At 42.3% G+C, this 15075-nt stretch overlaps 1 protein-coding gene across 9 annotated transcripts in view; it reads right to left on the reverse strand.

Annotated features, from left to right (window-relative positions):
• Nucleotides 1-15075, reverse strand: part of CDK15 (cyclin dependent kinase 15) — a 155218-nt gene that overhangs the window by 127743 nt on the left and 12400 nt on the right. For 2 of the 9 annotated variants that reach the window (XM_060194126.1, XM_060194128.1), the window contains exons 1-4: nt 4417-4762; nt 3549-3698; nt 3221-3318; nt 1098-1177 (exon numbers count right to left, since the gene is read on the reverse strand). In XM_060194126.1, coding sequence (XP_060050109.1) covers nt 1098-1177; nt 3221-3318; nt 3549-3698; nt 4417-4539 — 451 coding nt within the window. In that variant the 5' untranslated portion in view covers nt 4540-4762. Of the gene's footprint in view, nt 1-1097; nt 1178-3220; nt 3319-3548; nt 3699-4321; nt 4763-15075 lie in introns of those variants that run through there. The other 7 variants (XM_060194127.1, XM_060194131.1, XM_007520498.2 and 4 more) reach the window with 7 other exon arrangements.

The following is a 15075-nucleotide window of genomic DNA, read 5'->3' on the forward strand; positions in this document are numbered from 1 at the left end:
AGGAGCAGAGCTTCTCTGTGTCCTCATCACTGGTTATGAGATGTTGTCTTTTGCTGTAGAAGGTTTTTTGTTTTTTTTTAAAGATTTAGATCTCTTTTTATGTAGCTATTTCCATGTGCTACTGTGGGTAAAAGAAAGCACAGATACTCTTATTCAACCATCTTAGCCCTGTCCCTCCACCACCCCTATAATATTACTTCTAGAAATATCAGAAGATGGGTATTAAATGGGTAGAATCAGTGGAACTTCTTATGTAGCACAAGGAAATAAACCCAAGGTCTCATGTGTGTGTGTTAATACTAAGATACCTCTTAGCCTAATTTTTGTTATAAAATTTTTTTTATTAACTTTATTTTTGAGAGAGATGCAGAGAGAGAGAGAGAGAGAAACACCAGAGCACTGCTCAGCTCAGGCTTATGGTGCGGGGGATTGAACCTGGGACTTAGGAGCCTCAGGCATGAGAGTCTGTTTGCATAACCATTATGCTGTCTCCCCCCAACCAGCCCAATTTTAATTCTACATTTTGAGATGGGGAAGATAAAGGACAGGTGGAGAATTTTTTTTTAATTTTTCTTTTTATATTTATTTATTTTCCCTTTAGTTGCCCTTGTTGTTGTTGTAGTTATTATTGTTGTTGTTATTGATGTTGTCGTTGTTGGGTAGGACAGAGAGAAACGGAGAGAGAGGGGAAGACAAGAGAGGGGGAGAGAAAGATGGAAACCTGCAGACATGTTTCACCGCCTGTGAAGTGACTCTCCTGCAGGTGGGGAGCAGGGGACTCAAACCAGGGTCCTTATGCCAGTCCTTGCGCTTTGTGCCACGAACACTTAACCCGCTGCGCTACCGCCCGACTCCCAGGTGCAGAATTCTAAGTACTGATCTATTATTAATGGAGTTCCCTAGATGCTGTCCATGGTGCTCTCATGAATTCCGGGTACTGAACTCAGAGCATGATGGACAGTAAGGCACACCCCCTGCTTAATGAACTATTTCCCTGGGTCTCGCAATGCAGTAGTATTAGTATTACTATCATTATTGTTATTTAGCAAATCAAAATCTTAAAACAAATCTCTTGTATTTATCCTCACTTTTCTTACCTTCCCGGATAGCTGTAAATGGTACTCCTTCCTCTGCATTCATGCTGATAACTTTTAAAGCCACTAGTTGTCCATTTATCCTACAAGAGTGGAAAGAAAGGGAACACCAATTGAGATAGCCTACAGTAATTTAGACCAAGGTTAGTTTAACAAAACTTTCCTTTCAAAGTGTATTCTAGCATGTAAAGCCATACATTTTTTTTTCTGCCAGGGTTTTTGCTAGGACTTTGTACCTGTGAGATTCCACTGCTTCCAGAAAACTTATGTTTTGTCGTGTTTTTAGATAGCAGATGACAGATAAGAGTAGGAAAGAGAGGTAAAGAGAGAGAGAAAGGAAGACAACACAGAATTGCTCCACCACTAGCATTAGGAATCCAATGCTCCTGAACGCCATTTTGTCTCTTTTGTTGCCCTTGTTGTTTATCTTGTTGTTATTATTATTGTTAATGTTGTCATTGCTGGATAAGACAGAGAGAAATGGAGAGAGGAAAGGAAGACAGGGAAGACAGAGAGGGGTAGAGATAGACACCTGCAGACCTGCTTCACCGCTTATGAAGCGACCCCCCCTGTAGGTGGGGAGCCAGGGGCTTGAAGCGCCATCTTTATGCTGGTCCTTGCGCTTCGCGTCTTGTGCAATTAACCTGTTGTGCTACCGCCCCGCCACCGCAAAACTTCTTCTTTGTATGGTGTTCCCACCCCGTGGTCAGGGGCTTGAACCCAGGTCTTCACACATGTTTAAGTACGTACTCTACCTGGTAAGTTACTTCCCAGACCCCAGAGCTGTGTTTTTACAATTACACCTCTACTGTCTACCGTCAACAAAGGTGTCCGGAACATCTGATTTAAAGGGAAAGTCCAAGGGGGCTGGGCAGTGGTGCACCAGGTTAAGAGTACGTACTACAAAGCACAAGGATCGTGGTTCGAGCCCTGGGCTCCCCACCTGCAGGGGGGATCGCTTCATAAACTATCTATCTATCTATCTTCCCCTTCTCTCTCAAATTTTCTCTGTCCTATCCAAAAAAATCTGAAAAAAATGGCCACAGGAGCAGTGGATTCGTAGTGCAGGCACTGAGCCCCAGTGATAACCCTGGTGGCAATAAATAAATTAATTAAATAAATAAATAAAAATAAAGTCCAAGATAAAGAAGCTGAGGGGGCATATATACAATGAGACCCTGAACAGGAAGCCCTCAAGCAGACCCAGAAGAACCTGCAGGGACAAGTCCTCTCATGACATCCTGTCACAGGCTGGGTGGTGGTGCACCAGATGAGCACACACATTACCTGGGTTGCTCAAAGACCTGGGTTCAAGTCCCCAGTCCCCACCAGCAGTGGGGACGCATTGTGAGTGGTGAAAGCAGTGCTGCAGGTGTCTCTCTCTCTCTCTCTCTGCCTCCCCTGAATTTCTCTCTGTTCTGTCAAACAAAATAATAATAATAAAAATAGACAAGAGTTTAAGTGTTTTTCAAATGGCAGGTTGGAGTGGCGGTGACAGTAAGAGCTCAGCTGGTAGTGCACCTGCCTTGCCCGACACTCTGCCCACGTTCCAGCCTGCCCCCAACACTCTGGGAGAGGCTGCAGGTGGCTGATGTGCTGTCTTTCCTGCTCTCCCTGACTCTGCATTTCTCTTTTCCATCTGAAAAAGTCAGTCTGGAGTCATGAAACCCTGGTGATGACCAAAAGAAAAGTTTTTTCCTCCATTTTCTCGGAGGACGAAAGGTTCACAGTACAGTCGCTGACTCATGGGCAGTTTCTCATCCCCCTGTGAGAGGGGTCTATAAACCACCACCAATTTGGGTCCTTTTTCATCATCATGCACTGGGAACCCAAGGCCCTCTCCACCCTTTATCATCCTCTCTTTCCTAAGAGTCTTTTGCTTGACACCCCTGCCCCCCAACTTTTTTTTGTTTGTTTGTTTGTTTAATTTGAATAAGGGAAGTCTGTTTTTCTTTCAAGGCAATTATGTCATCATATATGTCCGTACAGATTGTGGTGTCTTACACAGATTCTGAGTGTCATGTGTCACCTTCTACCATGTGTCAGCCGCCTTTTATAGTGGAGGTGGAGGTGGGGCAGGAGGATAGCCTTATCTTTAAAGTTTCTCCCAGCTCTGAGCCACTCACCTGCTAATCCCCTTGTAAACTGTAGCATAAGAACCTTCACCCAGCTTCTCCAAGTTCAAGTAGGATGAAGCTGCCCCAAAAGGAAGGTTCTTCCTCTGCTTTAGGGCCCAGGCAGGTGAGAGGTGAGAGAGAAAGAAAGAAAAAAGAAAGAGTACTGTTTTTAGTGTTGACATTTTTTTTTCTTTTTCTTTTTCCCTAGAGAAATTAGACAGCATTGCCAGCATGTACTTAGGAGGGCCTGTTCAGTAATTGGCCAGGAAATAATGACCAGCCTCTCTAGACAAGCACGCATTAAATTCTTCCTGATTACCATCAGCTGCTCACTCACCCACTGGAAACCCGGTCTCGGATCCTCTTCCTGAAAAGAGTCGCTGTTACTCCGTGACCTTTTGCTCTTGAACTTCCGGGCATGTACAGCCTGAGGTCCCTTGGGTTGAAATGAAGTCATGGAACATGATGCTTCTTTTAGGTCTGTTAGCTAGAGGGAAAAAAGAAAGTACAGAAATAAAATGTATGCAAAGTCAAGACTCGGGGACTGCTGTCAGTGGATTTTCCTTTATTTGCCTGGTTTTTCACTCCTCACATGTTCTCTAAGCTTCCATCACTCCACCCCCAAAGGCAAGTCCTCTCCTGAAAAGTCAGCTCCACCTCAAAAGATCATGATGATATCAGTTGCTGAAATATCACATTTTTTCTCCACCTAAAAACATGTCTTTAACCTTAGATTAACCTAAATCTCTTTGATGGATGGGTTCCAAGCTTTCCTTGTTCAACTCAGGCTGATGTTCACATTCCTTTATCTCTCTAGGAGAACAGTGATCTAGTGCAGTATGACTAATAACCATGAGCTAATTTTGTAAAATCTTGAATCTGTGTCATAGCAAGACTGCAGTTTCCTTGTCTGAGATTCAACTCTGGCATTCAGAGACTCCAAGAGAACAACGATGCTCTCAACTTCCAGCGAGTTGTGAGCAACCCAAAGCCTAGGATCATTTCCCCCCTTTTTTGATTTACAAGAAAAGCCTCTGTCCAATTTGATAACAACAGCCATAAATCCTCTGCGACTTTAATAGAATTTTCTTTTTATTGGTTCAGACCTACCGCAGAAAAACCAGACCCTGCTTCAGAAAGGGAGTCTGTAAGCTCCTTCTGTTTATCAAAAGGAGAAGATGCGGCTCTTCCCGGGAGACAGATACCTGGATGGCAGCCTCCGTGCGCACAGACACAGTCGGCTCACAGCTGCTCACGTCGCCTCCCTTCCAGCAGCCATGGCAGCTGCACCCGGGGTGGAGAGTCTCTGCACACAGCTCTTGACCCATGATCTTCCAGGCTCCAAGAGAAAACTCCACACTTGAACCTCTCTCCCCCTCTGCCTCTCCTGTCTTCCGTCACTCCCCTTTTTGCCAGAGGTCAGCAACCTTGGAGCTTTCCTGTGACTCACATGAGGGCTCTGCCTGGAGCAGCCTCATGACTTCAGCAGTTTTTCCTTTTCGGTATAAGAAACTAGGCATCAGAAGAGCAGCCGCCTGCAGCGAGCACACAGCTTGCAACGGGACAACTGGCATCAGATAGGATAAAACTGGACACAGTTGAAACTGCTTTGCCAGCCACAAGTCAGTGCTGTTGGTATACAAAGTTGTTATTAATGTGCACTTCTTAATTTCCAACGATAGTGATATTTATTAAACTTCCTGATGCTGAAGCAGACATGCTGAGGAGTATTTTCTTCCTGCCTTTCATCAAAAAGTATTTTATTGTTCAGACTTTAAAATAAAGCTGCAACCCTGCCAACTTTTCATAGTCAAAGAAACCACAGAATCATAGAACAGGAAGAAAGCCGGAGATATATCTACTCCATCACTCTGGCTGCAAGCAATAGGGTATCTGATCGTTCCAGAGGGGTGGTCATTCATTCATTGATTCAGAAAGCATCAACTGAGCACCTGTGTTGTTCTGATGATGCAGAAACAATGTTACCCAATGACAGGGAGAGTTTTGCTTGAAATATCTCCTTCCCTTTCTTCCTTTCCCTCTCCCCCTCTTCCTTCTATATAATGTTTGCTGCATGATACACGGCATGTCAAAGTACTAGCTAGAGCCAGTCTGAAGTCTCTAAATGGAAGTTTTACCCCCCTAATAGACTAAGGTTCTTGTCACTGTAATCTATGAATCTAAGCAAGACAGAATGCAGGACACACACAGACATAATCAGTCATGTCCGTTACCACAATATTTATGGATGCTTGTTATCTAAACTCCATAATGACTTAAAAATTCTTTCAGATAATTTAATATGAGCATGTAGTGAAGTTATATTTCAAAATTGCCACAGGAGACCTGAAAGAGCTCAAATTCAAAGATTCAATAAAAGCAAAGACATTTAGTAGAAAGGAATGGCTTGTTACATGGATATGAAAGAAGAATGTTTTGTTAAAGATGGTTAGACAGGGACCAGGCAGTGGTATACCTGGTAGAACATGCATGTTATAATGCCCAAGGACTCAGGTTCAATTCCCCCAGTCCCGACCTGCAAGGGGGAAGCTTCATGAGTGGTGAAGCAGTGGTTGGACTCTCGAGCATGAGGTCCCAAGTTCAATCCCTGGTAGCACATGTACCAATGATGTCTGATTCTTTCTCCTCCTATCTTTCTCATTAATAAATAAATAAAATCTAAAAAAGAGAGAGGGGGCTGTTGGACATTTGACTGACAACAGGGAGTGAGAAAGACTAATTTCTCAGAATATTTTACAATCACATTTTAATTTGTCATAATTTGAGTATAATACATTTTATCAGAAACGCTCATATCTTCCTAAAATGTGACTGTGAAACTTATCATAAAAGTAATGTTCCCTTAGGGTGGGGCACACTTTCCTGCATGCTTCTCTCAATTCATATCAAATAGTATTGCATCCGCCTATTGCAGCCTAATGAATGCAATGAGTGCCACCTTAGCATGCTTCACTTCAGACTGTGTCCAGAGACTTCAGGTGTGGAATGACAACGCTTCAGCTTCATTACTCGGTCACGTGAGACCTTTCCTTTCATAGTATTCTCTAATTCCATTCCAGGTGGTTCACTTCCTAACAAAGTCCCATGGGGGGGATCAAAAAGCATGGGGGGGGGGTGGTACTGTGGTCTCTTCCTCCCTCCCACTCTTTCTGTCTGAGGAAGTTGGGCTGGAGCAGTGAAACCTGACGACAAAAGTCCGGGTGGGGGGATTAAGACTTAGATGATTTTATTCTGGGTTGTGAATCAAGCCCAGTTTATGTGCCACTCAAGGCTGGTCACACTGACCTCCCTCAGCAGCTTGTTTAATGTCAGAGTGGAGAAACCATCCCTGCAGTCTTGAAACACGGCCACTGTTCCTGCTACCTCCCCACTGTCATAGACTAAGGAGAGTGCAGAGAGAGATGTCAGATGACTGACAAGGAGTGATGCTGGCCTGAATGGGCCACCAGAGGCTCTGACTTCTCCAATAACTCCCTACAAGAACAAGTGACAAGATGAAGAAAAGCAAGAGATCCTGTAGAATGCATGTCTGTCATGGTGAAAACAGAGTACTTGCTGTGGTGTTGAGGCCAGCTCAGAGACCTGTTCCAATGATTTGCTCTTCCTCCTTCTCTGCCTTACTTCCCTTTTGCCCTCACCTCCACACCCCTAGAATTGAACATCACACCCCACCCGAGACCCCCACCATCCTCCCACTCCTCCACTCCCTTTTCATTAAATTAAGTATTAGCATATAAATTATTCTTTCAGATACTCTCTAGAGAATATATTAAGACAAATGGTAACCATTTTAAAACTATGAATGAAATTATTTCCAATGGATAATCTCAGGCTTTTTCCATCCTGCAGTTCTGGAATTCCTTTTCCCTTTACCAACTGGTGTTTATTCAGACTACTAAGTTGGGAGCTTGCACTCTTTCCTGTCTTGACATCTGTCTTTCATGAGTAGTAGGAGATACATTTAATTCGAATTTTTAAAAGATTTGTAAACTTCCACAAGTATGCAGACGATAACATTAGGGGCAATATTCTCCAGTCCAAATTAAAGCTCTGCAGTTCAATTCCTTATTTTTCCTCCCTAGACTCCTTTGTCTTGGAGCCGGCTTGTGCTGTCTACAGGACTGCAAGCACAGAGGACCCAGGTCTCTTTTGTTCCTGCACATACGTTTTGTTCCTGCATGGTCTTTATTGACAGCATACTGTTTTTCCATTACATTGTTATCTATTAGTGTGCTGTTTATTTGCTCTTAGTTTTCCCAATGAAGTTGGTAGTGTAAAGTCCAATGTTATACACTATTTCCACTACCTTCAAGGAAAAGTATGGTTCAAAACTAATGTGTCATTGAGGAAGACAGCACAATGGTTCTGCAAAGGACTTTCATGCCTGAGATTCTGCAGTCCCAGGTTCAGTCCCTGGCACAAGATGAGCTATAGTCCCCTCTCTCTCTCTCTCTCTCTCCTCCTCCCTTTGCCGGGTTATTGTTTGGGCAAGGTGCCAGCATTATGAATCCACTGCTCCTGGCAGCCATGTTTTTGGGGTTTTTTTTTCTTCTTCTTCTTCCCCTTTCTTGTTTTATTTGACAGGACAGAGAGAAATTCAGAGGACAGGGTAAATAGGGAGAGAGAAAGATGACATTTGCAGACCTGCTTCACCGCTCATGAAGCATCCCCACTGTAGGTGGGGAGCAGGGGCTCAAACCCAGGTCCTTCAGCATGATGATATATGTGCTTAACTGGGTACAGCACTGCCTGACCCCTCTACTCTCTCTCTCTCTCCTCTCTCTCTCTCTCCTCTCTCTCTCTCTCTCTGTGTGTATTTCTCTCTGTATCTCTCTCTCTCAAAACAAATAAAAAAGTAAATAAAATATTGCTTTTAAAAACAATAATGAGTCATTGAGAAAGTATGTGGAATAGAATTTCCACATGTAATAGGTTCTTGTTGATTTAAGAAGAGGATTCTGGAACCTTTGGAATTCTATAGAGAAATGCCCAATGCCTGGGTTGCTTGTTTCCTTGAGTAAACGCTGTGCTCCTGGCTTTAATACTAGATTCTCAACTCTCACTCAGGGTCTCCCCCACTTCCTGACCTTCACTTCTGAGAGAGTAGTTTACCTGTTGTGGATCCAAGTGTTAACTGCAGATGGAATACTAAGGAATGTTGAGTGGTTCCATATGTGCAAAGCAGTATTTGAAAACTGTTAGAAAACAATGAAAGGGAACACACACTCACACACTCACACATTTCACAGACAAGTAGAGAATCTAATTGCAAGGTGTTTTCATGACAGAAAGGCTTAGTTTGTGAAGTGATGCAATTGGACTGAGCAGGATACTTTAAAAGGATCACCATCTAATAAAACTAGAGGAAGAATCCTGGAGATAGCTGTAGATGCAACAAGAGTGAAAAACCTCCTCTTTGCAGTGTAAGTAAATTTCTTCTAAAAATTATGCTTGTACAGGTCAGGGCTCTGTTGTTTTTCGTTTTAACTCCCAGTGTGGATAATTGCAGTAATGTTTTGAATTGGTGATTTGACACTATTTTAAATGCAGGATATCAGGCGGGGGTAGATAGCATAATGATTATGCAAAGAGACTCTCATGCCTGAGGCTCAGAAGTCACAGGTTCAATTCCCTGCATCACCATAAACCAGAGCTGAGCAGTGCTCTGGTAAAACAAACAAAACCATCGACTATGTTGAATTTTCTTTCTTTCTTTCTTTTGCCTCTTTCTTTCTTTTTTACATTGTTTTATTATCTTTTACTTATTTACTGAATAGAGACAGCCAGAAATTGAGAAGGAAGGGTGTGATAGAGGAGAGAGACAGATACCTGCAACCCTGCTTCACCACTCGCAAAGCTTTTCCCTGCAGGTGGGCACTGGGGGCTTGAATCTGGGTCCTTGTGCACTACAACGTGTGCTCAACCAGGTGTACCACCACCTGGCCCCCGCATATTGCATTTTCTGCTTTCAATATTATATATATATATATATATATATATATATATATATATATATATACAGTGATAAAAAAACAACGAAAAAATTATTTTCATAAAGAACAGATTTGTAGATGGTGTCTCTGGAAGGGCACCTGCTTTGCCGCCCTTTGACATGCAGGTTTAAGGCCCCAGTACACTCACCACAGCAGACGGCAGTGCTGAAGGAAGCTTAATACTGAAGCAAGAGTGAAGCAGTACTGAAGAAAAACAGGCTAATTCTCATGCTAGCATATCCACACCGGTGCTTCTGCTTCCTTCAGGAGGCGTTGTTACCTGACGCTACTTTGTTTTGTTTTGGGGGGTAGTATACTCTTTCACTAAACCAAAGCACACTGGATACATTTTTTAAAAATCTGTTCTATCACTTCATACCCATTACCTCCTTTAATTTTGTGATGTAGCTATTTATTCTCCCAAAGTTTCAAGGAGAAAATAGGGTTATCTATAGTTTCTTTGTGGGTATCAGAAGTAGGATTGGAAATATATGCATATATTGCAGGTCCACAAATAAAAAAAACTAAAAAAAAAACCTGACATGTACATTTCTTACTCCTACCAGCTGTGTGGCTGACCCTCTGAAATTTCCTTTACCCAGCTTCATCCCAGGAAGCCTGAAGCCCTCATGTCCCTCAGTCAGAGAAAGAAGCCACCCCTGGAGCTACAGCACCACTTGGTGGCCAGACTGAAGCACTGGCCAGATTTTCCGTTCAGCTTTTTCCCCTCAAGAGGAAGTTCATTCCAATTGTTTTTGGAGTTTGCAGGTCACAGCCAAGGCCATTCTGCCTCAGACAATCTCTGTATCAAATTTACACACATTCTTTAAAGGTTGTCTTTGTTTCTTCTCCTCACCCAATTCTTCATAAGGAGAGAAATAATCAGATATACTACATGTGGGTTATGATTATAGATGGATTATAGATGTAAAAGTTATAGAAATATGGGTGTAAACGTATCTATAGATAGAAATAATCATAGACATTTTTGATGGGAAAAACATGTACTCACATTTCCTAGCTTTGTCTACTGAAATGGCCTAATGGCATTAATTTCCCACTTGTAATCAGGAAGAGCAAAGTGAGGCACAAGGTCCAATTGAGGAGAAAAGGGAAAATGAAGATAGGAGAGTTAATGAGAAGTCCTGGTAGGGGGCCAGGTGGTGGCATACCTGGTTACAGAGTGCAATGACCTGGGCTCAGGGCCCCAGCCCCCACCCGCAGGGTGGAAGCTTTCCAAGTGGTGAAGCAGGGCTGCAAGTGTCTCTCTGTCTCTCTTCCTCTCTATCTCCCCTTCTGTCTCAATTTCTGGCTGTCTCTATCCAACAAATAAGTAAAGATAATTAAAAATTTTAATAAGAACAGTTTTTTAAAAAGTCTGGAGTCAGGCGATAATGCAGCGGGTTAAGTGCACATGGCACAAAGTGCAAGGACCAGTGTAAGGATCCAGGTTCGAGCCCTCAGCTCCCCACCTGCAGGGGAGTCACTTCACAGGCAGTGTATGTAGCAGGTCTGCAAGTGTCTATCTTTCTCTCCTCCTCTCTGTCTTCCCCTCCTCTCTCAATTTCTCTCTGTCCTATCTAACAATGACATCAATAACAACAACAATAATAACTACAACAATAAAAACAAGGGCAACAAAAGGGAAAAATAAATAAATAAATACACAATTTAAAAAAGTCCTGTTATATTTATAGTCTAGAGGAATAATCCTCCCTTGCACTTGAATGCAGAGTCCATCCAGCACCCAATTTTAGTTTCTAAAAACCATTTCCAATTCAAGATATCAGGGCACCTTGAGTGATGGCCGATTGTAGGGCTGGAACTAGAAAGATACAAGATGGTTCTAGAGTGTCCTATAATGCTCCATAACAAAACGATGATTGTCCAGTAGTGTGAATATAACGCCACTGAATTATACACACAAACTGGTTAAGATGTGTAGTTCATCATGTAACAAAAAGATAATTTTTGACAAAAGTACACAGAAGCCAAAACTTTGAACAATAAAATATTCCATTATGTGTGGCCACTGCTGTTGAATATTATAGTTGTGAATGATAATCAAAGTAAGAAATGAATGTTCATGACCAAACATGGATAAAAGTGCAATGAAAAAGAGGCAATGTTTCCTGTAGAATAATTTCAAATCATTTCTGTAGATACTGTTCTCAGAAGTAGAGCCTGAAGGTGAGCTAGACTTAGTGACTGGCTTCCACTGAGAAAGAGGAAAATAGTGACTTCACTATTCAAGTAGAGAAGACCTTAGCAAAGTGATCAAGGTTAACAAGACTAGTGTTCAGTCATGCACACATACATCCTGATGTTATGTAATGCGAGCCACTTCATCTCCATGCTCTTCTTTCCCCCCAGCCCACAATCCCTGTTTAATAAGAGAAAAGCCTTAGGCACATCCATGTGGGAGGTATAGTCTGCAAAAAAAAAAAAGACTAATAATAATAATAACGTGGGGCTGGGTGGTGGTGCATCTGGCTGAGCAAACAATAAGTATGTATAATACTCAGGGACCCAGGGTTTGAGCCCCTGGTCCCCACCAGCGGGGAAAGCTTTGTGAGTGGTGAAGTGTGTCTCTTTTGTTTTGTGCAGGTGTCTCTCTTTCTCTCTCCCTCTATATCACCTCTTCCCTCTTGATTTTTGACTGTCTCTATCCAATAAGTAAAGATAATTAAAAAAAAAGACCCGATAGTTTGAAATTGTCATAGTAATGAAAACCAAAAAAAGTGAGACACTCTTACAAATCAAAGAGCAAGGTAGATAACATAATTAAAAGCACTGTAGAATCCTACATGAGAAATAAGTAATAGAACCGGAAGAAACTTCAGTGGAAAATATTTTGAGGGGGATATGTTACCATGCACAAGGATGCAGGTTCAAACCCCTGGCACCCCACCTCCCCCTACAGGGGAAAGCTTCACAAATGGTGAAGCACGGCTGAAGGTGTCTCTGTCTCTCTCCCTCTCTTACCCCCTTCCTTCCAAATTTCTCTCTGTCCTATCAAATTAAATAAAGTTTAAAGAAAATAAAAATTTTTGAAATTTGAATAAAATTTATAAAGTTTAGTCAACACTGAGGTACAAAAATTGACTTCTTAAAATAAATTTAAAAAACCCAAAAATTGACTTCTTGGTTTTGACAAAAGTATCATCTTTTGACTATAAATAATAAATACTTACACATTCTAATCACTGCTGTTTTGGAGTCACTTTTTTTTTTTAGAGAGAGAGAGAGAGAACAAACAACACTGGAATATTTCCTGGTGCCACTGACCTCCATTAAGGGGCTGAGGCTTAAATATGGGCCATGAATATGGTAAGGTATGCACACTGCCTGGTACGCATGTCTTCCTCTCCAATAGGAAGTCAGTTTTTGGTTTTGTTTTATAACCAGAACACTGCTCAGCTCTGGCTTAAGGTGGTGCAGGGAAATCCTCAAGGATGCGAGTCTCTTTGCACAACCATTATACTATCTCTTTTGGCCTGCTTTTTGTTTGTTTGTTTGTTTTTATTTATTTATTACTGTATAGAGACAGGGAAAAAATTAAGATGGGAGGAGATAGAGAGAGAGGAAGAGACAGAGAGAAACCTGAAACACTGCTTCACCACTCATGAAGCTTTCTTCCTGCAGCTGGGGAAGATTCAAGGTGGGGCTTGAATCCAGTTCCTTGCACACTGTAATGTATGTGTTTAACAAGGTGCACCACCACCTGGCCCCGTTTATTTGTTTTGTTTTTTAAGAATTTGTTAAAAGCTTATTGTAGGAGACAGAGCAGAGCATTGCTCCAGCACGTGCAGTGTATCAAATGGGTTGCTTTAACAAGTCTGCCATAGTGGGAAAAAGGGAGGGCCATTTAAATCCCAAACACTCACATAACCAGAATTCAAGACATAAAAAGTATTTGTCTTAATATGCATTCATATAGCTTTCTCTCACTTAAATCTAGAAAAGATTGCTAAATAGGATAGCTTGGGAGAAGGGTGGGTGTGGTGCAGTAGGTAAGGTGTTGAATTGTCGAGCAGGAAGTCCTGAGTTTAATCTCTGCCATTAGATGCCACAAAGTATTGATCTGCCATGCTTTCTTTCACTAATAAATAAATTCACTTTTTTGTTACTATTATGCCTTCAGGGTTATCTCTGGGGCTCAGTGCCTGCACTATAATTCCACTGTTCCTGTGGTCCTTTTTTTCAATTTTTTGGATAGGACATAGAAATTGAGAGAGCAAAGGAAACCAGAGAGAGGGAGAGAAAAACACCTGCAGACCTGCTTCACTGTTTGTGAAGTGACCCCCCTGCAGGTGGGGTGCTGGAGGCTCGAACCAGGATCCTTACGCCAGTCCTTGCACTTTGTACTGCGTGCGCTTAACCCAGTGTACCACCGCCCAGCCTCCCAATTAACTTTTTTTTAAAAGATTATTAAATAGGATTAGGGAGCTAGCTAAAGAGGAGAACAAAGAACTTGCAAGCCTGAGGTCCCAAGCTCAAGACAGATTTCCGAATAATTCAAAAATAAGAGGGGGCGAGACCTACAGGGATGCAGAGGTCACATAGGCTCCTAAGCTGAATATGGACCCCAGATCAAATCGATGGGGTTTACAGTCAACAATATTTAAACACCTTTCCCATATTTGGGAGCTAATCTCTCCCCTGATCCAGCTTTCTAGCCCTTTTTCTAGCCATGACATCATCTCCCCAGATAATAACTTGGGTCCACCTGCATATTAGATGTCAGGCTCAGGAAAAAACTAGTATAGTCATGGGCCCTTTGGACTATACCTAAAATAGACCTATTAGCTATCTTCAAAACAGAGACACTAAATCTTCATCTGCAATATTTCAGCCTTTAGGATCATGATTAGTCAACAATTTACTTGGCTTTATATGTTAACTTTTTTCAGCCACCAGGTTCCAGATGCTACCATGATGCCAACCGGACTTCTCTGTGCAAACAACCCCACCAATGTGTCCTGGAGCTTCGATTCCTCAGACCCCCACCACACTATGGAAAGAGAAAGGCAGGCTGGGAGTATAGATCAACTTGCCAACACCCATGTTCAGCAGGGAAGCAATTACGGAAGCCAGCCTTCCCACCTTCTGCACCCCATAATGACCCGGGTCCATACTCCCAGAGGGATAGAGAATAGGAAAGCTATCAGGAGAGGGGAGGGGATATGGAGTTCTGGTGGTGAGAATTGTGTGGAGTTGTATCCTTGTTATCCTATGGTTTTGTTAGTATTTCCTTTTTATATATAAAAATTTAAAAAATAATAATAAGAGGGAGTGGAAGTTGATCCTCATTTTAAAAAGGCACAGGCTCTTCTGTTGCTCCAGTCTCCAAAGATGGCTGGACACTGCTGTTTCCCACATGCCTTCCGCTGTTTCTCACTAAGCTCCAGCGCTTGACGATTTCCATTTAATGTGTCATCCTAGTCCCTTAAAACCTGCTCTTGTGGTCCTGGAGGTGGCACAGTGGATAAAGCATTGGATGCTCAAGCATAAGGTCCCGAGTTCAATCCCTGGCAGCACATGTACCAGAGTGATATCTGGTTCTTTCTCTCTCTTCTCCTATCTTTCTCCTTAATAAATAAATAAAATCTTTAAAAAAAAAAACACCTGCTCTTGACTTATATACTTTTCCCATATTTGGGAGCTACTCTTTTCCATGATCCAGCTTTCTTCATCTGTAATATTCTTGCCTTAGGTTCATGATTAGCCAACAATTTGTTCTGCTTTATATCTTAACTCTTTTTCAGCCACTAGGTGAATGCTAACCTGACTTTCCTGGGCAGACATATCACCAATGTGTCCTGGAGCCCCACCTCCCCAAGCCCTGCC

This window comes from Erinaceus europaeus, chromosome 7 (genome assembly GCF_950295315.1).
Source record: "Erinaceus europaeus chromosome 7, mEriEur2.1, whole genome shotgun sequence".
Lineage (NCBI taxonomy): Eukaryota > Metazoa > Chordata > Mammalia > Eulipotyphla > Erinaceidae > Erinaceus > Erinaceus europaeus.